This window comes from Triturus cristatus, chromosome 7 (genome assembly GCF_964204655.1).
Source record: "Triturus cristatus chromosome 7, aTriCri1.1, whole genome shotgun sequence".
Taxonomy (NCBI): domain Eukaryota; kingdom Metazoa; phylum Chordata; class Amphibia; order Caudata; family Salamandridae; genus Triturus; species Triturus cristatus.
The window spans coordinates 622,512,915-622,537,239 of record NC_140590.1 but is presented as its reverse complement, the minus strand read 5'-3'; the positions used below and the strand labels follow the sequence as shown (position 1 = coordinate 622,537,239).

At 44.9% G+C, this 24,325-nt stretch overlaps 1 protein-coding gene across 2 annotated transcripts in view; it reads right to left on the bottom strand.

Annotated features, from left to right (window-relative positions):
• The window catches only part of ATAD5 (ATPase family AAA domain containing 5), a 422,063-nt gene that overhangs the window by 363,328 nt on the left and 34,410 nt on the right, over positions 1 to 24,325 (bottom strand). For both annotated transcript variants that reach the window (XM_085617196.1, XM_085617195.1), the window contains exon 4: positions 16,735 to 16,899. In XM_085617196.1, the coding sequence (XP_085473322.1) occupies positions 16,735 to 16,899 (165 nt within the window). The remainder of the gene's footprint in view (positions 1 to 16,734; positions 16,900 to 24,325) is intronic.

Sequence of the window (24,325 nt, the reverse complement as noted above, 5' to 3'; positions counted from 1 at the left end):
ATGTAAAGCACATCAACTACCTTCTTTAATCTACCTGCAGTGTAAGATGCTTTAGATACCCATCAGTTTTACAGACCACGACTAACATAAGAAAGAAACCACCAGACTTGCAGTTTCTGTGGCCTTTTGATGCCATCTTGGTTTTTGCAATATCATATGGGATTACCGCTTGCTCCTCAGAACCTGTGTTAACTACAGTACATAACAAAATGAATCAGTTGGATCAATTTGCACACAAAAAAAAAACTTTACTATTATAGGGAAATACAACTGTTCAATCCTCCCTATAGCAAAACACATGTACACATAAGCAAGAAATTGAACAGAGTAAATTCATATTCTCTTAACACAATCAATTACAAATCTATTTGTTCAGCGACTCAGAGTGAAAGAAGAGGTGTTCCGTGTGAGGTGACTATAAAGTGCTTGTGGAGGCAGTGTGCATGCTATTTACAATCAGTCATGTACAATTTTTTGTGTGTGCAGATTTATATAGCGCAAACTCGACCCAAAGGTATTGGAGCGCTTTACATGAGCTCCAGTTACGTTACACAAGGACACATTCATTATTTGGTAGGCGTGGGGAGATTACGTTATTTGCTCAGAATCGTTTGATGCTGAGCCGACAGCGATGGCTCGAACACGGTTCCCCAGCTCCAAAGTCGGCAGCTCTAGCCGTAAGGCTACATCCTCTCCACTGTCCTCTCTACAATTAATTTGAACATTATTCAATAAACTGTCCATATCATAATTTTTTTAAATGCTGCGGCTGTGTATTCGTTGAATGCAATTTTCACTAACATCCAATGTATTAGTCGACGTTTCAACCACAATCTTGGTTTTTGGCAACAGAGCCTGCTGCCTCAAGGCACTTTTACATCTTGCTGGTTCTCTCCTTCCTCACTTGATCCGTTACAGATCTGCCACTGAATTTCTAAAGTCCCATATGAATGACTCAAGCTTGCAGAGGTAGGGCTAAGGAAGCCTTCATCATAAGCACACTGATTAAGTGCTCATTGGCGGCTGACAAACCTTTAACCAGCTGCGGTGAGACATTTTTCACAGTATTGCACACAGCAAGTAAAGCAAGTGAGCCAACCCACAGGGGGAGTTTGGGACAGTTCTTCCCAAAATTACGTTGAAAAATGGGGTCAAGGGAAGTAACATAGTGCTGCATGCTGTGGATTGAGTTCTCTGTACACCACGGATTTTAGAGATTTTTTAGTACCTTGGACCGCGATCCCAGCTTTCAGATAAATTGGAGCAAGTCAGCACTGTATCATTTTGAGATGATGAAAATATGATGTTAAATGTGAAAGCCTAATAAGGATGCTGCGAATGCCAGTCTCAACTGTAAGTGTTGCCTATGAACTGTCAGTGGGCTTCTATAGTCAGTGTTTTAGTAATGGTGGCACCCACTGTGCCATTACATGCAGCAGACTTGTACAATGAAATGAGGTAGCAGGTGCCTGCAGTTATCAGCTGCATCATGCCATCAACTCTCAAGGTTTCGACATTGCCTTTTCAATTTGGAAAATTCACAAATGAATTATTGGTTGAAGGGTTTGGGTTCCTGTCACTTTGTTTTTTTTTCTAAACAGTATGCGTTCGATACAGTCTGCATTATTTCTTTCTTTATGTAACGGGACATAATAAACGGTCACAAATATATGGTGCTCAAGCCAAAACCCAGCTTTCAATAAGCACAGCCCAAAAGCAGAACTCTCAGCAGTCTTATGCCCAACCTTTTCCTTCCCAAGCCCAATAGCTTTGCTAAATTGTACATTGAGGTCAAATTGCCAACTTATTTATGGCCAATCTGTGTCGTTACACAGTAATGGATGTGGATAAGAGGTCATAGCGAAGATGCAAAGGCAAAGCTGTATGAGCAGCAACCAATACCACAGATATGGTATGAGCGGTTTGTGCATCCCTAGGTTTGCACAAACAAGAGGACTAAGGTACCTAGATGCATTATAGGCTAATCACGCACATGAATGGATCAGGTGCTTTGGATAAAAATATATTTGCAAAATGGTTACCTCGTTAATAGAATAGCAGAGTGCGGTACAGCCTGACTGAGCTACACTGGCAGATATGTATGTGGGCTCAGTATTTCAACTGCTGAGTTGCAGCAGTTACATACTGAACACCACTGTCCAAATTCTACTTAGGAAGCAGTGCTGCAATCGCAGGGCATGTATAAATCCCATTGTTGGTTTTGTGGGTGTCCATTATTTTGGAATGGACGGGAATGCTGCATAAGTGAGGAACACTGGCACGCCGTGACCTCAGCATGGGGATGCTAAAGGTCAGGGATCAAAGACACAAAAAGATATGTATGGCTTTCTGTAATAGACAGGACTGTAGGGTGGTGTGTAAATGTTGGATCATTTGTACATACAACACTTTAACTCCAGATGCTATGGCAGGTCGGACTGCAGGTTCAAGAGGAGCACACTTGGTGGCCACCAAACCTGGAATACCAGGTCAAGGAGGTTGAGCAGGCAGCATCTACCTGTATCCAGAACTTTGTGTAAATCATCTACTATATTTAGGAAGGCTGTTTCTGTGCTACAAGCTCTCCTGAAACCAGAATGGAGTGGGTCAAGAAGATTGTTGGTGTCAACGTGCTAGTTGAGTTGGGCGAGAACTCATTTCTCACACATTTTTGCCAAGAAAGGAACATCAGAACAGCTCAACTAGGTGCTGTATGTATTCTTGTTCATATTTGATGCATCTCTACTCTCACTTGAAGATACAATATTTTGATGAATAAAGGAGTGATAACAGGGAGTAGCCCCTTTAGGTCCTGATGAAAAGCCTCAGGGTAGGGCTTGAAACTAGTCGACCAGAGAAACATAGGGACATTATACATGAAGTTTCTCACATCCCCATTTTTTACACATATCGACTAGGAGATCCAATAAATAACGTTTCTTTCCCACTAGCCAGATTTTTTTTAACTTAGTCTTTGTATATACACAAACCCACCACTCCAATATTTAAGCATTCTGTATAGGTGTATAGGCAAAGACACAACCAGTGCTCCCACGTATCCATTGGTCACAGACCGCCCCTTTCCATAGCAGGTTAGGGATGAAACCTATGATGAAGCATGCCACAAAGGGGTAACCCTGGTGGGTGAGCGTTATTTAAAAAATCTTTTTCTTTTCCATTACGAGGTTGACACTACATTCTCTTTACCAAAGTGGGACTCCTCTTGATAATATATACACACACACACACATATATATATATATATATATATATCGCGCGCGATCACAATCCACTGCTGAGGACGTCACATATTACATCACTCATGACATGGTCAGTGACATCACTCTTGACATCACTCATGACATGGTCAGTGACATCACTCATGACATCACTCTTGACATCACTCTTGACATCACTCATGACATCACTCATGACATCACTCATGACATCACTCATGACATCACTCATGACATCACTCATGACATCATCCAGTGAATATGTGTCTTTCTGAAAAATAAATATTTTTTATATATGTATATCTAAAGGTTAATGGAAGAATAAATGGGTAAATAAGTGTCTAAATGGATGTTTTTTTTGTAAAATTAATTGTATAACTGACTTATTAACAGTATCTTAGTGAATACAGTGATGTGATATGTGACATCAGCAGTAGATTGCGGTCGCGCGCGTTATAGTTAGCTGAACTAACTATAACGGGGGAATTTCAATGGTTTTGTACGAGTGAAATGTCCAGCTAACTATAACATGTGTGAAACCTATGGTTTTTTCAGTGAATTTGCAAGGTTTTTGAAATGCTAATTCCTAACTATAACGTGTGTGAAACCTATGGTTTTTTTTTAGTGTGTATATGTGTGTGTATATATATATATATATATATATATATATATATACACACACACACACACACACACACACACACACATACACACCCCCCTCCACCCACCGCTGCCCCCAAACACCCACCCACCCACCCTACTGGCGCTCGCCAGTAAGTAGTTCTAGTTAGGACCTAGTTGCCATAGGAAGAGCGTTTTTTTCATTTGCCAATTCTTTGGTGCCATTTGACGAATCTTCGTGAAGTTTTCCATCAAGCGGGGGCAGAGAAAAAGGGGGGGGGTCCCAAAACTCTTTCTCCATGTTAATTTGCATAGGAAACTGTTGACGCAGCTACAGCCCGAACTGCTGTACGAAATTACACCAAATTTGGCAAAAAGGTAGCTCTTGGTCCAGAATGCACTCTTTTTGTTAAATGGTGTAAATCCGTCGTCTAGGAGTTCCTGAGAAATGTAAAGATTTCTCAGATATACAACTGTGGCCGTGTTGGATCCGCGAACCCTCCCGATCTTGTGCATGAGATCCAATTGGTTGCCAACACTTAAAACCAGGAAGGGTTGGCAACCATCTTGTGACTCGGTTGAACCAAGACACAAGGAAAAAGGTAAAAAAAAGTTAAAAATTAAAGGGCATTGGGACTTTATCCACCAACCAAGAGTGCGCCAGGAGGCGCGTTTGAAGAGTGGTAGAGAACGGGGTTGTGGCCTACAACCACCTCTCAGCAATCCCACTGTGTGGGGCTTACTGAAGTAACAGATAGGCTAGTTGGGACCTAAGGACACCTAGCAGAGAAGGGGGCTTCATCCCCAACCAAGAGCGCACCAGGAGGCACGTTTGCACACTGGTGGAGAAAGGGGGCGTGGCCTATCAGAACTCGGCAATCCTGTTGTGTGGGACTTACTGGAGGTAACAGGAAGGGTAGTTGGCCCACAAGGACGACCTTAGGGCAAACTAGCCCTCGTTACCTCCAGTACAAACAGCAGGACTGCTAAGATGTCTTCGGAGGCCACACACCCCCTTTCTCCACCACTCTGCAAAGGCGCCTCCTGGCGCACTACTGATTGGGGATGAAGTGCATTTTGCCTCTGAGGCACCTTGGGGGCCAAGAAGCCCTTTTGGTACGTCCTGTAAGTCCTATGCAACAGAATTCCTGAGAGCTGGTCGGAGGCCCAGCCCCCTTTCTCCACCACTCTGCAAATGTGACTACTACTTAAAAACACGAAGAAATTCACAGACAAAAAACCAAAGGACACAGGGACATTATAGTTAGGAATTAGCATTTTAAAAAACCTTAGAAATTCACTGAAAAAAACCACACGTTTCAGGGATGTTATAGATAGAAATTAGCATTTAAAAAACCTTAGACGTGCAACTAGATCACTTCTTTGCCTCCTCCACGCTACTGCCCCACCTGAAAGACAGCCATCAAACCGAGATCACTATCGGACCACGCGATTATCACTGCCACGATCCAGACTATCTCTGACTGCACGGCTCCCTCTCGATTGAGATTGAGGGAGAGCCTTCTACAGTCCCCACAGATTCGCTCGGAGGTACACGCAAATTAGTTGAATACCTCCAAATAAACTATGTTGGGGAACTTCCCTAGCCACAGTGTGGGAAGCACTAAAATCGGTGAGGAGAGGGGTATTCATCGCGATCTCGTCAGTTGAGAATCGCAAACGCCGGGACAAGCGCCAGAGTATGGAAATGGCGGAATTGAAATCCATACAAAAACGGAACGGGGCGCCGAGAGTCTGGAGGCAGCTGGAGAGGAAGAGACTCCTGTTAATACGCCTAGACCTGGATAGGGCTGAATATGCCCTGCTCAGGCTACGGCACAAATTTTATTTGAGTAGAGACAGATGTGGTAGACTGCTAGCTCGAAGACTCAGGGCTAAAGCGATAGCGAACGCCATCACCTCGATAAAACAGTCTAACGGAGAGGAAATATACTCAGATGCAAAGATTGTAGAAACATTTAAAACTTTCTATCAAACTCTATATTCTGACCCCGACCCTCCTAATCAACAGACCCATACATATCTCCAAGACTGCTCAGTGACCCGCCTCCCGAAATAGATCGCAGCCCAGCTTGACCACCCAATACAATTAGGAGGTGGTCATTTCCGCTATAGCTCACCTCAGGGTCCAGAAGGCCCCTGGCTCGTACAGATTCCCGGCGCACTTCAAAAAAATCTTTTGCCAGGAACAATCCCCGCTGTTTACGTGACTGTTCAACCCATTCCTGGAAACAGGTACGCTTACCGACACCATGTTAGAAGCCTCAATATCAGTAATCCTCAAACCAGATAAAAACCAGAGTGAGTGTGGATTCTACCGGCCTATCTCTTTACTTAACATGGACTCACAATTGTTCGAAGGAATCCTAGGAGGGGACAACACCAAAAGGACTCCTTCAACTTATGGATGGGATCCACAGATCGCGCAAAGAGGCACTCTTTCTGTCAACAGACGCTGAAAAAGCAAATCGACAGGGTCCGTTAGAAGTACCTCTTCGAGACTCTTCGTCACTTCGGGTTCGGAGACGGTTTTATACAGTGGGTTAGCTGCACTTACTACACCCCCTGGGCTTTCATCCGAATCAACGGGTTGTCATCGGACTCTTTACCAATCTCGCGGGGAACGAGGCACGGCTGCTACTTGGCTCATCTTCTTTTTGCTCTCTTTCTGGAGCCTCTAGCACAAAAGATTTGTGACAACCCTAGAATCGAGGGTATCAAATTAGCGAAGGACTCCCATAAAATTTGCCTTTGCGCAGAGGACGTGATTCTTTCACTGACCAACCCTATGACCTCCTTACCAGTCTTACTTGCCAAGCTGGCGACCTTCGGGAAGCCCTCAGGCTTTAAAGTCAACCTTAACAAATCTTAGACATTTCGGTTCCCTCGGAGCAGGCAGAGGCCCTTAAGGCAAGGTTCCCACTGCACTGGGCAGACAATTCCATACCCTATCTGAGCATAACTTTGGCCCCTACTGTTCCCAAAACACTGGTGCTCAACTATACGGCACTCATGGATCAGACGACTAAGGCCCTAGATGGATGGTCCTGCTTGAAACTGGTGTGGTTTGGGTGCATCGCCACAGTTAAGATGACGGTGCTCCCAGCAGTCTCTACATTTTTCAACCCCTGCCAATGACACCACCCCGACAGACATGCATGTGTGTTGCAATTGGTGATCTATATATAAATTCATTTGCTTTGGGGGGGGGGACAACATTAGCACAACTGACAGTCCAAGCGGGAGGGAGGCCTGGGATTTACTCTGATAAATAGATACCTGCAGGCAACACACCTTCGCTATCTCGTCGAATGGAACCGGCCGCTTTCTAAGAAATTCTGGTCCTTTATGGACCAAACAGTGGCAGGCGCAAACATCTGGCGTGAAGCTTGGCTCCCTCGCAAACAGAGCATGGAGACTATATTCCTCTCCGGTGACCTCGCCCACAATGAAAGCATGGAATGCAGTAGCTGGGACAAAGGGCTTCACAATATTCCCCTCCCCAATGACACCAACAGTGGACAACCCTGACTTCCCGCCAGGCTAGCGCTCAGAGGTATATCACAGGTGGAGAGAGCAGAGATGCAAACGGGTGGGTTCCCTATTCGATACCAGTGGGATTATTCCCTTTGAACAACTACGTCAGGAGTAGGCCCTCCCACAGCTAGACTCCTTCCACTACATGCATGTACGACACTGGGTCACCTCACCAGAAAGAGGCCTCAAGACCACTCACAGTCTTCGAGAAGTGGCTAGTGCGAAAGAAAGACGATAAACATCTCATCTCTGAGCTATACGCAATGCTCTCTACTGGGGGAAGAGAGGGGGGCACCAAGAGACAGCTGTGTTGGGAGGAGGAGCTTGGTAGAGTTCTTTCTGATAAAGAATGGACAGACATACATTATAGAACACACCACACAACATATAAAACTGCAGGATCGGAATCCGTGTACAAAGTGATGTCATACTGGTATTACACACCTGCCCGCATTCACCTCTGGGATAAGAACCACTCTGAGCGCTGTTGGACAGGATGCGGACTGGAGGGCTCCTTGATACACTTACTCTGGCATTGCCCAAAGCTAGGTCATTTTTGGGAACAGGTCTTGGATGATATAGACAAAGCGTTTAACACTTCGCTTCCCGGCTTATACCCTTCTGGAGCTACAGCACCCCCTGACCTTCCCCCTATGCTCTCTACGGGGGAGACAGATTGCAGTAGCACTGCTGACAGCGCGCCAGGTTATTCTAGCCTGTTGGGGCTCTTCTAATATTCCAGACCACACAACATGGCTACACAGACTATGGTTGATATTAGCAAAGGAGCACATGTTCCTGGCAGTAGAGCATAAATTGGATACGTATGCTGAGCTATGGGCCCCCTCTCTACAGATACTCTCAAAAGACCTACGCAAGATCACGTGCCCCAAATACTTACAGATTTGGCATCTTCTCCCAAGAACCGAGGTGTGGGCGGAGTCGGAAGCTGCATCAATGTCCGTGGGACAATTAAAGACCTAATCGAACCCGAACACACACAAAGCCTAGATGAGGGTATGATGGGAAGGGGGGTCTGCTTTTTCCTCCTTTCTCTCTTCTTTACGGGGTGGTTCTGTTGTTTCTTTGAGTGGTTTTGTTTCTTACATCTGAAATAACATGATCGTCTTATCGCTGCCAGACCCTGGATTGTAGCAAGCCTGCCTGAAAACGGCTGAAATGCCAGAAACCGGTCCTAGGAAGCTTGTTTCCGGTCCAGGGAAGGCATGGCTTGGCAGTTCGGGCTGGACTGTTCCCATGAGGCACAGGGTCAGACTGATTTGCATATGGCCATGTCTGAACTGGGGTGGCAGAGTGGGCTCAAGAACGGTGATGGATCAAACCCAGATCTGTTGACTGGGTGTGAGTGTTTGATTGGTTCTGACGCTCCGTCCATCACCACCCCCTTTTAGACCCTGGATTGTAGGCACGAAAACTGTGTAGAACTGCAATCCTGATCATCCGCTGCAAACCACTGGTTGAAGGCACCCAGCTGTGTAGTTTTGCTATGGATCATGCTGAATAAACAGATTGCATTTAAGTTTGACACCAAAGGTTACAGGGACGTTATAGTTAGACTGGCATTTCACTCGTACCAAACCAGAGAAATTCAGCCGGTATACTTAGCTGAGCTAACTATAACTCGCGCCTCCGCAATGCACTGCTTATGACCTCACATATTACACTCATGACTTGGTCATTGACATCACTGATGACATCATCCACAGCATCTGACAAACCCACTCACACCCCTATAGAATCGTTCATACATCCACTGCCACTCACACAACCATTCACAAACCCATTCAGTCATACCAGTACTTACACACCCACTCATCGATTCATTGATCTACACACACATCCGCTCGCTCACCCATACTGCCACGCATAGACCCACTTACTCACTAATACAGCCATTTACATATCCACTCATACAGCCATACAAGCGCTCACATGCTGAAAGAGTCACCCATAGAACTAGTCCCACACCTAGACACTCATCCATACAGTCAATCATACAGCCACTTACTCACCCACCCACTTACTCGTGCAAATAGTAACACATACTCACTCAGCTATAGTCACCAACAGAAGCATGCACTCATCCATATAGCCAAACTCACATTCACTCACGCATACAGCCACTCATATACCCAGTCCCTCATGCATACTGCCTTTCACATACTCAGTTACTCACCCAGACTGACACATATACTCAATCACTGAGTCATACACTCACTCAAGCATACAACGTCTCGCACACGTAACAGTACCCGATACAGCAACTGACTCACCCACTCACTGATCCATACAGGCAGTCACACATCTCCTCACCCAATAACACAGACACCCAGAACAACATAGACTTAGACAACCAATCACCCATATAGCCATTCACATACCCACTAACACACTCATACACCCACTTAGACATCAACTGACAGACAGACACACGTTCACACCAGTCACTCACCCATACATTCACTGACACCTAATCACTCACTTATACAGTCAGTCACACACCCGCTGAGTCATCCATACAGTCACTCATACATCCACTGATTCAACAATAAACCTTGGTATATATTTATTTTTTTAAGGTTTAACTGTGTTTTATTGGCATTTCAGCAAAATTACACATTCAATAAGCAAGAGAACCGCAAGTACAGTGTTACCCCCATGGCCCTATACCAGACCCAGTCCATCTGATGAGTCATTCTGCAGTCATGGCCTTGAAGGGCCCCTCCCAAGCAGTCAGAGCAGCAGTTTTGAATGGACCCATGGTTACATGGACTAACGCAATGCCTTTTTACAAAACAAAAGTAACAGCACCATGATCCCCCCCTCCCCCAACCAACCCCCCCCCCCCTCCCCGAGCTTGTGTGCCGCTGATGGCTTGGGGAGGCCTATCATAGGGAGCGTGAGTCAGTGAGCGTCCTCTATTCGTCCGGTCGGGACATCCGCGCTGGTGAGTCGGAGAAGTCAGATATTTAGGGCATGTGATCTCGTTCATGTCTTGCAAGGAGAGCAATAGCTGCAAAGAATCTGTGAAGCTGACCAGAGTGTTAGACAGGGAAGCGTGTATGTGTTCCATGCCAATAGTATACCACAATCTATGAAGCCACCTTAAGCATGTCGGTTTCGTGGAGTAACCCCAGTGTGATAGAATGTTCTGGGTGGCAGCTCCCATTGCCAAACCCATGTGTCTTCCTCGTCGTGATCAAAGTGGATATGCCAGGGGGTTGGGCAAGCCCAGCACCGTATACACCGGGAAGCGCGGTATCACTGTGTCTAATTGGCGGTCAATGTCAGAGGATAGAACTCCAGTACTCTTGTATTGCATGGCAGTCCCACAGTAGGTGCACCAAAGTGCCCTCTTCACCACAACCTCGCCAGCAGATTGGGCTCCGCTCATGGTTTCCTCTATGCAAGCGAGCCGGGGTCAGGTGCCAATACATGGCTACTTTAACCACAGCCTCCCTGCTAGCCGTATTGCGGGCGGTGTTGTTCGCTGCTTAGTAAATGTCTAACCACTCTTGGCTCGTCCGTTTCCTCCCCAGTTCCTCCTCCCACCTCCGCTGGCCCGCAGTGGATTCTGTGGAGGCCTTAGGTCGGAGCATATCAGAGTTCTGAGATCATTTTCTTGTCGGTTTCTTTGGAGTAGAGACATTTCTCAAACCTAGTGAGCTTCCTCGCTACCTTAGGGTGGACCTCAGCGTGAAGAAGCCAATGTCGGAGTTGGAAGTAACGAAAACGCTCTGTCTCAGGGAGCCCATATTCCGCTCGCAGACCGCGGAAGGGGAGCATGCCCTCCAGGTCGAAAAAGTGGTCAGCCAATGTGCATGCGGACTTCCTTCAGCATGAGAATGCCCGTGCTTCCGCACCTGGAAGAAAGTCCTGGTTGTCGAACAAGGGTGTCATGGGGAGGGAAAGGTTGTAAAGCCCCGCCGCTCTGCCACCCCGTCCCAGGCCCTCAACACAGTTTGCTTAATAGGGGAGCCCTGTAAGTTAGGAGGTCTATCCGGTCGCTTGAGAAAGGGGACCTTCCGTAGTTCCAATTTAGCTAGTGCCCTCTCTTGGAATAACCATCGTTTCTCTGATTCAGGTCGTTGCCACTCCACTAAGTAGCACAACTGCACCACTCAGAAGTATTCTAGGAGGTTAGGAATGCCCAGTCCCCCCTCGTCCGGCCTTAGGTATCTCAAATCTTTGCGTAGCCAGGGTCTCCTCCCGCCCCATATAAATTGATTGATGTCCCTTTGTACCGCTTGTAGGACACCCGCAGGCGGCCAGATTGGAATAGTCTGGAAGAGATATAGTGCCCTAGGGAGAAGGGACATCTTAAATCCCTGCGACCTTCCCCAACAGTGAAATCGAGTGGCGTTTCCAGTCATTAGAGTCTTTGGTAACTTGCCTAAGAAGTTTGGAGTAGTTCAGATGGAGTGTCTGGGTCACGGACGCTGTCAGCTCGATGCCCAATTAGGGAATGGAGGGATATATCGGAATTCCCTCATAAGATGGGCTGCGTGAGGGGGACGAAATCCCAGGTCCCGGAATGTTCGGATCGACTACTTCCCCCACATTAATGTGAAGGCCCGAGGCGTGGCCAAAATCTTCCAATTCCTGCAGGAACGCAGGGACCGAGCATGTCGGAGACTCCAAGGAGGCAATAATATCGCCGGCATAGAGGCGAACAGTGTGCCTTTCCCCCCCCCCCCCCCCCCCCCCTCCCCCCCCCCCCCCAATGGGATACCCTCTATATCCTGGTTGTCTCTAATTCTTTGGGCCAGCGGTTCAACATATAAAGCAAAAAGGAGCGGTGACAGCGGGCACCCCTGCCGGGTCCCCCGCTGTATCTCAAAAGGTGTAGAGGTAACCCCATTCACCCTAATAGTGGCCATAGGTTTAGTATAGCAGCTAAGGACCCACGCTCAAAACCGCTCCCCCAGACCGAAATGAAGTAAGGTTTTGTCCAGGAAGCACCAGTCCACATAGTCAAACGCCTTTTCGGCGTCCACCGAGAGGAGGAGAGCATCCATATCAGTGCAGTGCGCTTGATCAATGAGGTAGAGTATACGTTTAGTATTGTTACTGCTTTGCCGGGATTGGATAAACCCGGCTTGATCTGGATCGATTATGCCGTGCATAAGGGGTCCCAAACGGGCCACCAAGATGCTGGTAAAGATCTTTAGATCAACACTGAGCAGCGATATTGGCCGATAGGAGCTGCATTTAGCGGTGTCCTTGGCCGGTTTGGGCAGCACCACTATCGATGCTGTAAGCATTTCTGGAGGAATCGTGCCCGGGCCGGCAAAAGAGTTAAAGAGCCTGGTGAGTATTGGCACTATAGCTGTGCAAAAGGCCTTGTAGAACCCGGCAAAAAAGCCATCTGGGCCTGGCGATTTCAAAGGTTTAAGGCGAAAGATTGCCCCTATGACCTCTTCAATGTGAATAAGGCTGTCGAGTTTCTCAGCATTGTGCTGATTGAGCGCCGTAGTATGCGCGCCCTGAAGATAGGCATCAACCTGTGGGACAGCTGGTGGGTCCCCTGCGTATAGGTCCGTGTAGAAGTCTCTGAAGTTCCGCGCTATCCCTGCATCGCCTTCGATTTTAGTACCCTGCGGCCCCGCGAGCCCCTTTACCTTTGTCTATCGTCCACGCCTGCAATTTGCTAGCCAGCAGACGGCCCGCCTTGACCCCCCCCCCCCCATGTATGAATGCTTTAACCGGAGAGCCGCATATTCGGCTCTATCCAAGTCAAGCCCCGCCAGCAGGGTGCGCGCATTTTTCAATTGTCGCCATATTCTCGGTGCCCCCGTCCGACTGTGGGCCTTCTCCAGTGCCAGCACTTGAGCAGTGAGTTCCTCTCGTTTCACTCGCCGCTCCCTGTTCTCCGCAGCCGCTATGGCGATTAGTTCTCCCCTCACTACTGCCTTAAGTGCCCCCCACAACGTAGTGATGGAGACCCCTAGCATATCATTAACCTCCAAGTACTCTTTAATGCGACCCAGGAGTTGCTCCCTCACTGCTGGTTTGTGTATCATGGCTTCTCGCAGTCTCCACCCTCCCGCCGGCCTAGTCACCCGGGGGACCGCTAATGTCACCACCACCGCATCGTGATCTGACAGTGCCGCCGCTGTGATACAGACATCTTTTACCTGTGCTTGAACTTCTGTGGAGCCTAAGAAATGGTCAAGCCGGGCATAGGTGTGGTGTACGTGGGAGTAACAAAATTGTGAGGTCGGGTCGATGGGGGGGGGGGGGGGGGGAGGGGGGGTGTTGAACACCATAGATCTATGAGCCCCCTTTCTTGCAACCAGCGCTTGCCTTCCAAGGAGATCTCCCCTGTCTGGGAGTACCGGCTGCCAGACCTATCCATGTGGGTGTCCATTACTAAATTCAAATCACCCTCCACCAAGATGAATCGATCTTGCTCCTCCAGTGCCGCAGACAAAGCGGTTCAGAGGAAGGCCTCTTGACCCGTGTTTGGTGCGTAGACAACCCCCACTGTGAGGGCCACCCCATTATTTCAGAAACGATGCATGAGCAATCTACCTTTGAGTTCCGCCACCTTGTCCCCTACTTTTCCTTTAAATCGTCTGGACACTAAATTTGCATCCCCCGCTTTGTCTTGTGTGGATGAAAAGTATTGGTGGGGGGAATGCTCTAGCCCTCATTCTATGCCAGTTGCGTGCCAACAAATGCGTTTCCTGCAACAGGCATATGTCCGCCCTCGAGTTTTCCAAGTAAAACAATATGGAGCGACGCTTATTGGGGCTATTCAGACCTTTAACATTCAGGGTAAGGATGGTTAACTCCGGTTCCATCATTTCAAAGGGTGGTAATCAAGCCGATTCTGTGCTTGGGGCCGGTGGCTGACAAGTAGAGCGAGCGTGCATGCGTGTGTGTGTATATTATACACATATGCACATATACATACACACACTTTTTTACATACATATATTTTAATTGGCCCCTGCACACTTGTGCAAAATATGATCTATTCAGTGTTAACTTTGTTTTGCTGGACCAATATGGTGCCATAGAAGGTTTATATCACTGCCAATAGGGTGCAAAGAATTATACAGTTTAGGTGTTGAGTCCTGAATGACTAGCGATTCAATTTACATATACACACTTGTGTTTACGTACTGTAGAGTGCTACCGATACAGGCGATGGGAATAATAAATCTCTTATATTCAACATCGAAAAAACATGAAAAAGAAATAAACGAAAAAAACTCAAAAAACATTTAGACCCGCGATCTTTGGTCCAACTATACTGAAACAGATGTTTATGTTTCCAGCAATACAATTTGCCTAGATTAGATCACTGATATGGGAGGCAATATTTTGGGGTCAAAGTACATTGAATGTTTTTCACGATTAGTGAAGTATGTTTTCAGGGTTTGTTGTACTGAAGTCACAGGTCACATGACAGGTTTTTAATTGTTGGTTTCATTATGCCTCTGCACTCGTGAACAAGGGAAGAAGTTTTTCCGAAACGCGTAGAGTTGTATATTGCCTAAAATAAAACTCTGCCTTAAAGCACGTGAAGAGTTGTTTTTACCTGACGAAGAACTACAATGGTGATAGATAGATAGATAGATAGATAGATTTTCCCCCACTGAAAAACAAAAAGGTTACAGGGATTTCATAGTTAGGCTCACTTTTTACTCGTACAAAACCAGAGAAATTCAGCAGTTATAGTTAGCTGGACTAACTGAAAACGTACACCCCCGCAATGCACGGCTTATGACCATACACATATTACATCACTCATGGGAGAGACCAGAGGTTCCCAACTGGAGGTCAGCCACAGTGATATGTGCATCAAAATGTTACCCAAGCCCTCAAGTACTACTCTTTATGATTCTTTTATCAGCCCAACCTCCTTCCTGTGATATGTCCAGGCCCAATTCCTGTGACCCCTCTCACAATCAGAGTATACTTTGAGGTGTACTGAAGAGCCTGGCTCTTCCTCTCTCCAATACGTGTCCCATCCAGCCCTCGGGACTGTATCAATCGACAAATCTGTCTAGGTTGATTCCTCTACCTGCTCATGCTCCTCCAGTCAGACCTGGGTCTCCCAAAATGGAACCCAGAGACTTCTATGTATTGTATCATCCACCCAGCGCACACAGGCAAACAAATAAGCTGCACAGCACTACATACTAACTTGAAGAAAGCCAAGGGTGAGTCAAGACAGACCAGCTAAACTTTACACGAGTGAGCCTGAAGGCCTCACTCCAGTGACATAGATGAAATGGGGTGTTACTCCTACTGATCACTAGATAGTAGGCTGCCACCAACACACTTGAGCTACTTAACTCATGGTAAAGGTTATAGCCTTTTAACACTAGGAGGGTAGAACTTTGGGAGCCCCTCCCGTCCCATTAAGACTGCAAACCATGAGACAAGCCAAGGTTATGGCATACACGCATGATCCACCCAGGAGAACAAAAACCAGCACCAGGGAACCAGATATCATTGCATCTTAGGCACTCAGGGCAGGGGTGCACTTGTGTCACCATGTGAGGGACTTTTCCGTCTCTACAGTGCACAACATGTGGTTACATTAATATGATAATGCACCTGCAGCAGAGAGCCTCTCGCAGGGTTGCCGATGACATAGCAGGTGACACGTTTCAAATTACCAATGGGTATACCTCAATTGCATTCTCCCAAGATTAAGAAAGAACATTGGTAAATGCAAGATTATTTACAACGAAAATATGTGCTGGAGATGCTGGTGTGGCAGCTCAACCAAAAACTTTTAAGTCTATGATTTTATGTTAAGGCAATTTCATTTGAGAAGCTATGCTGACTACTATGATAAAAAAGCAATACATTAAACAAAGCATTTGTTGCTCCTAGGAGTGTCTATTTTCTGATACCTTTAACTGTTTATCTAGAGGTTCAAAGAGCAAAATCTTAGGGCACTTTCTAGATCTGACAATTCATGCATTCATAATGTTCCAACACCTTTTTACTGACAAAACTCTAAATCGTAACCAATGAATGGGGACACAAAAGCTGAGCTACAGTAATGTTTAAATTTTTGGGCGGGCAGGAATTGAAAGTTTTCATAAAGTCTCTCAGGTGTGGGACCGCCATGCTATACAAATACAGAATGAATAAAGAAACATTAATTTTAAAAAATCAAAACATTCAAAATCAGGAAACAATAACTAGTTTGTTAGCACAATTTTATAATTTAATCTGATTGCTGGTAACACGGTTTTTTCTATAAACAGATCTCCAGTCTGTAACAAACAAAAAAAGAAGTCAGAATAACATGGATTAAATGAAATATTACCTCAGTTTCTTGGTAACTTTTCCTTTCTGAACGTGCCTGCTGCCTAGAAGAACGCCTTGGAGGGGGCTGGATTTCAAGAGTATTCTTTGATATATTGTGTTGTATATTTTTTGCTTTCTTCACTAGTTTCTTTGCTTCAGACACCTTTTTGGAAGAGCCAGTTACCTAAGTTCAAAATCAATACACATCTAAATGCTAAACCAGCAAACAAGCATTTCTAGAGAAGGACACTAGAGAAAAGGGACACTAGAGATCAGGCCACAAAACTCAAGGAAGTATGTGGATTAGTGTAAGAGCTTATCAAGCTAAAAGAAAACACAGTTAGAAAACAGTCATCACCATCAATAAACTTTATTTCGGTCATCAGACCAGAAAAGTGCAGTGCATATGTAAATTGTTTACCAGATTTACATGTAAAAAAAATGCATTGTTTTTCCTTTAAAATAGAATATTTGATTGATTCATGAAACTTATTACATACAAATATGAACCATATAAAAACTATACAAGTTAAAATTTCACACTTAGCTAGTGAAACAAGAACATCAACAATCTCTAGGGTCCTAACGTCCAAAGCAGTAGGACCTACTCAATTATCATCTCTTTGCATGCATATATTTAAATTCCCTGCTGAATAAGCCCAATAAGGTTCATACTATTGGGCATAATGGGTGGGATGTTAAGCTTTAGGGCCTTCCTTCTTATTCCCCACATTTGGCCTAGAAATGTTGCAAGTGCACAGGTCTTGCTTCAGATTTTAGGATGCATAGGGCTACACCATGTTCTCTGGTTCCCAGCTGTTTACAGATGGGTGTTAACCACATTCTTCTTGGTCCAGAATATGCTTTACAGCCAAAGAGGACGTGGGTGGTTGACTCAGTAGGAGCAGAGCAACAAGGGCAGCCCTTACTCTGAGCTATGTTAGTGTAACCATGAATTTGTGAAGGAATTCAAGGGGAGTGAACCGTGCCTGAACTGAATACAACGCTTTCTATCAGTTGGTAACTGTATGAGATCATGGTATGCTTCCAGGGAACACAACAATTTAAAATCAACAAATTCCTCAGTTAGTCTGCCCAACTTATTTCATTCTGAGCTACCCAATCCAAATGCATAGCTTTTACTTGCTTCTTTGTGGGAGGCCCTGTGCGATTAGTGCTACCCCACTGGCCCTTTAATCCAATACTATCAAGTAGGCTTTTGATGTTTCTGACCCAACCTATTTCTTGGATGTATCTAGGGTACAAACTTCATCAAAAGCTGAAACATACGCGGACAGTTCAGGGGTCGAAACAAATCTCTGACAGAAGAGCGGGCGGAGTTTTCCTAGGTCTTTGATGGATTAAACACCCATATTCAGTTTAAGAGGAAACTTGCTCTCAGTCATTGTCAGATCAAACAATCTTTCAGAACCCCACAACTCGGCCCCGTAAAGGGCACAACTCACGGCCCTGCTTTTATAAATATCTAGGGCAGGTGCAACATGTGTAGTGTACGAACAGCAGTGTTCCTTATTCAAGGCCCCAGCTATTTACTTAAACTTTAAATAAGCCTTAGTTAGATGTTGCTTCCAGGACATCTCTTCGGACAATTTAATGCCCAAATATTCAAAACTATTCACCCTCTCTAATGGAATGTTATTTAAGGTTAGACACCCTTTATGTGACTTGTGGGGGTTCAACATCATAAGCTTTGTCTTGGTAGTGTTGACTTCTAGTTCTCGCCCATCAAAGAAAGCCTTGAATTGATTTAATTGGGTCTGAAGGCTCCCAGGTGTTTTTGAGACAAAAAGGGTATCATTCTCAAAAAGAAGTGTTAGGATTTTCTCCTGCCCTAATGTTGGTGCATCCACTGGGATCCTAGATAAACGGTCAACAACTTGGTTGATATACAAGGAAACTAGTGTTTGGGCCAGAACACATGCTTGGCGGTCCCCCTGCTGATTATAATGGGATACGTAACTTGGCCCCGATTGTCCCATTGCACCTGGCATGGTTATCCTCATAGAGGCGAACAACTAGTATCAGAATTTTTGAAGGTATCCCCATGTCCTTTACTGTCTGCCAGAGCACGTTGCGAGGCACAAGATCAAAGGCGGACTTCAAGTCTATGAAAGCTACATATAAGCTCCCTTTGCCCAGTATCACCACCTTCCAGTAAAGGAGGATAAATCAGAAAATCTGATCGATTGTACCTGTTTTCTGCCAGAATCTCGCTTGGAAAGGAGAACATATATTATTGTCATCCAACCACTCCTGGATCCTCACTAAGAAGGTACGACAGAATACTTTGTGGATGCAGTCTATAAGGCTAATGGGCCTATAATTGGTTGGATTATTCCGGTCGCCTTTTATTAAGACAGGAATAACTTCCGCTCCATTCCATGAATCAGGAATTGGGGCGCCCCCTGCGATAGTATATGAGAGTGCCAGTATGTAGTCAGACCAGTTGCCTTTGTCAGAGCGATATAGATCTCCTGAGATTCCGCCAGGTCCAGGGGCTTTTGCTGGGACAAAGGCCTCAATTGAGGACACTTTTTTTTTTTGTTGAATTTTATATAGCGCGAACTAGACCTGAGAATTTGGGTATCGGAGCGCTTTACATGAGTACCAGTTTCATTACAGATGAAGACAATCATTTTTGTTAGGCACAGGGAGATAAAGTGATTTGCCCAGAATCACAGGATGTTGAGCGTCGTTGCCAAGACTCGAACCCAGTTCCCCAGCTCCGAAGTCGACTGCTCTAGCCGTAAGGCTACATTCTCTACCAATAAAGAAGACCTTGCTTTTAGTTGAGTATAAATCAACAGGGGGAGTTCGCGTGATAGGACAGATGGAAATTGTATAAAGAGCACCAAAGTGCTCTTGGCAGACGCTAGCTGGAATGTTATTGGATAGCAGAGGCTGGTTTTCCAGATTCCCCCTCCCAAAAAGGGCCAAAAATTTTAAAGATCTTTAAGAGAGCATGCCTCCCCAATTTGCCTCCACTTGTTCTCATCCCAGTGCCTCTTGGCCCTAGCTATAGCCAGTTTATAGGAACTACTTAGCTCTTGCACCAAGGCCATGTTCTTGCTTTTAATTGTCATGGCGAGTTGACACCTTCGTGATCAACATTCACGAGAGTACCAGGGATTCCGTTGTAGTTCCTCCGTCTGTGTTTTGAACAATAAGAGCAATCAACAAAATGTGTGGCTAGGTGTTCAAAGTACTTTGGGTGTAGCTCACTAAATCCCTCCTTGCCTCTCATATCATCTGAGCAGAATTGGATCTCGATCAAAAAGGCTACTAGTTCCTGCTTGATGATGTTAAATTAAATCTAGAACCTCAGGACCATAGGCCATTTGAGACGACGTTTATCATTAGTGGTAAGAAGCTCCTTTGAGATCACTTTATGCTTTGGGGCACTTAATGGTTTGCCCCAAGGACACACTAAACGCAAACATAGTGGATTATGATTGCTATCGCTACAGTCATATCAATTAGGGTTGGCCACAGCCGAAGATTCACTAAGATGTAATCAATGCAACCCGCTCCAGTTGGACCAATAAAGGCCAACTCTCCTCCTCTATCTGACATTGTTCTCCCATTAGTAGCCCTTAGCCTATATCCAAGTGCCACTGCATTTTATTGTATGGCTGGTTGTGACCATTTCTTAATTGGGGGCAAATCAAAAGATGGAACAGACCAAAATGTATCCTCCTGAATGTTATCCTAGTCTAAGGGCTCAAAGGTCAAATTAAAAAGTCACACTCTACAATCAAAGGGTGTAGGTGCCGCCTCGTATCAAGGAGCAAGGAGTTTGTCAAGGATTTGTATGGTTGTCGATTTTCCCCGATTCACCCTCCACCCCCCCCCCCCCCCCGTACCTCTGGCATAGACGTATAAAGCCTGCGTAGCCCTTCAGTAAGACTGCTAGAATATCTGGGCTATTGGTAGGTAACTCTTCAATTCTACAGTTTAGTGCAATACTGATCCAAATCAGCATTCTGCCCAATGGTCGACCCTGTTTAGAGGTAATTGCGGGCGAATGGAATGTCACATAGCCTGGCATAAATGTTTGTGTTAGGCTCCAGATTTCTTGTAAAATACATGTCAGGGGAATTAATGAGCTTTACCCAATGCGGAAGGCACAGTTTTCTTCTAACCCCAGCCACGTTCGAAGAGACCAATTTAAGCGTGTTAGGGCTTACGGTGGAGGCCTGAGATGGAGGAGGACATCCCGAGGCTCATCTTCTTGAGAGCATGTTGAGCTGGAAAAGGTATTTGGTGAGATTTGGGGATGGGCTTCAAGGATCAATTTGCTTTGAGTCAACCCTGGAAATTACTGATGATGTTAACTCACTAGATAATATTGATCCAAAATTTAGAGGGGAGCTAAGTGCACTGGTTTCGGTCATTTTCGGTATATTTCTGGTCTGCAGTCAATCGTTTTCCGCTAAGGGCAATAGAGAAGATGGCCTGCTAGAGAGCAAATTAGGGATAATCTGGGGTGAACAGTTTCCCATCTGTCGCTTAAATTGAATATTCGTCGTTGCTGGGCGGCATATCCCAACTTCTACATTAAATTGTGCACAAGGCTCTCATCCAACAGAGTTAATTCAATTGAATCTACTGGACTGTTGGGTAGAACACACCTCCTAGCTCTTAAAATGTCATCCCTAATTATAGATCTACACCCTCTTACATGTCTAATACAGTGAATGGATTTGTTTTCAAGGGATTACTCATACGCTTGTCTTGCAGCATTGCTACATTTAGGTATATTGATCATATAAATAGTATGTTGTTGCAGGGTAAGTGGTTTTGGCCAACTTATTCAGCACTAATTTCCAAGCTGACTTGCTACTGTCTCTCTGCTCAATGCTTCTCTAGAAGGGGATGAGTAATCCACGGGTGTCCTTGCACAAGCTAGAGGACCTGAACTTTTCCATGGGCCTTGCAGCCTGGATACCGTTCTGCTATGGACATCTGTTCTGTTGGCCACAATCAAAGGGGTGGTATAAGATACTTTGTTCAAAGGCTGCTTCCAACTATCTGTTACTTTCAAGGACTCAATAGCGGGTAAAATATCAGGATCACTCGTCCCTCTTACTCTGGCAAGCGGCTTGTGCATGAGCCCAGTTAGCACTCATACTGTAGATTTAAGCACTATAATTTCCATACTTAAGTCCAATATAGAGTTGTCAAGCTAAAAAAAATACCCAGTTATTAAACAGTCAACAATAAGGTTAGTGAAAAGAAAAAAAAGTGGACAAAGTATTAAGAAAAGAGGAGAAACGAGAGGCATATCATCTTTATTGCCAAATATTTCACAGTTACAGAAAAATAGAATCACAGTTCTACCTTATATAACGTTTATTTAGGAGCTTTTGTGAAGAGCTATTTGTCATCACAACATTACTTCAGAGTATTGATTCAAAATGGGCTCCTGATCCCTACGACGCATAGAGCTCCAACTAGACACAGTGTAAATAATGTGATTAAGGCTGTGATAGAGCGGTTATATCCTTCACCTGTGGAATAAGCATTCTTTGCTTGCTATGACTACATTTGAAAAGTCGAACATACAAAACTGTAACTTGGTTATGGAACTGGCATGAAATAGTATATTAGGCGTAACAACAATCTGCTTTTATTATCTTATCTGCAAAACACTGGGAGCATTTAGAAATATGCACAACTGAAGCAAGAACTAATATGAAAAAAACTGGGCAGGAGCCACAGGCGATCATAGAGGAGGGAAGTTATGAAAAACAAAAAAGAAGAAGAAATAAACGTCCTACCCACAAGGTTTTAGCCATTGTACTAAAAGACTTGACACTGAACTTGGCCACAATATCTTGGTAGTATTCACGGTTAGGAATCTAAGCAGGGCTCCAACAACATTTTATTTCTCTGGCAACAGTAGGCCCTGGCCTGTACTATCAAAAACAATCTCATCCCACTTGAAGCATAGAGATCAAGATGAAAACTTCAGAGCCAGAAGGCATGGTGTTTTATCCCTCCTCATGCGATTGTGTACGCTGTGGCACTCGGTTTTGCACATAAAACACTAGTAGTATGAGATATAAGAAAACTGAACTGAAACCCAACACGCTGGATTTTACCCACTAGGGAGACAGCACCCGGTGTCACAGTTCACTCACAGAAGAAATGTCAAGAAGAGCAACTTGCTGGCTCTCAAGTGTAATGAGAATTTCCTCTACAATGTCAGTTAATACAATTTCCACCCTACCTCCCCCTTTGAGTATCTGATCCAAGTTCATGCAACATCTGATAATATTTAACATATTTTTTGTAGTTTGTCAATACTGCTTTTTTCAGAATTTTGCTCGAGTATGGTAAATAGTTAGTCAACAGTCGGTCAGAGCTATGGTTGCTACAGTATTTTGTTGTAGTTGGAATAGGTTTTTGTGTTTCAATCAGCCTAGGACCAAGCGCGACACGAGGAATTCATGAAGTTGGTAAGGTCAGCTGTTGGAAGGCTCACTTACCTGCAAGCCTCTGGTCCGTGCTGCTGCATTTGCGGCCATACAGCTTCTTCTTCAGCTGCCACAAGCACTGGGACAGTGCATTCTGGGGCAAGCCTAGTTCCTGGTGGCGGTGTCTCAAACACCATCGACCAGAAAACTAATGCCTGCATCCATAGTTACGATACAGGTTAATCTGCAACTTCAGAATATGGAGCCAAAAATACTGTACATATTTAGAACACTTGGAAGTATTTAGTTTTCTTGCAAGATAAAATCTTTGGGAAATTTCACACTTATATTTTTATTTAACACTTTAAATTCCACAAAGAAAGATGGTGTTTTTTTCCTTCCTTTTTCTCCACGGGTTCACTTCCTGCATTGGGACAATTTAAAGAGCACTGTGTCGCAATTACGCTTTTGCCTATTGCGCCCTCATTGGACTTGTGGGATTCCTACATTCAACCTACTTTCCTTAAATACTCTTCTCTGCTCGTCCTGTTTGGCCAGGCTTGGTGGAAATTTATTTTCTTTTATTGCCTCCAGTATATATATTTTACTTTCAGCCATGATACCTCTCCTGGTCACATTTCTTCACTTTCTATGGTAACCTCATGAAGTGGTTGGCAGTTCCTTCATTTGAAGAAGAGATTAAAACTATTTCCTAGAAGACTTGCCATTGACAGTGGTCAGGAGATAAATAGTGCTTCATGCAAGTACCCGTACAGGGATACTCATGAAGATAAGAAGCTTTTATCTACATAAGGAAATATGGTTATTGCCTTCAAGATTACAGGTTTAAAGATGGTGAAGGATGCCTGCAGTGGTTCAAACTGGATCGGTGGTTAATGAGAGGAGTTTAGAACCACAAATCTTTTTCGTTCAAGAAAGAGCAACAGGTCCTTCAGGTTGTAGGCTAGCTTAGTGTGATTGGTAAATTTCTTACAGATATTGAAAATGTTCCCTCTGGTGGAGTCTGTGGTGTTCGACAAGTTAAGACCTTTTTACTCAACATATAGTTTTAAGATAGCCTCCCAAGGGTTTTGCACTGCCTTTTCAATTTGGATATTTCAAAATTGAACAATTATTTGAAGGATTTGGATTCCCTTTTGGGTTTCCTTT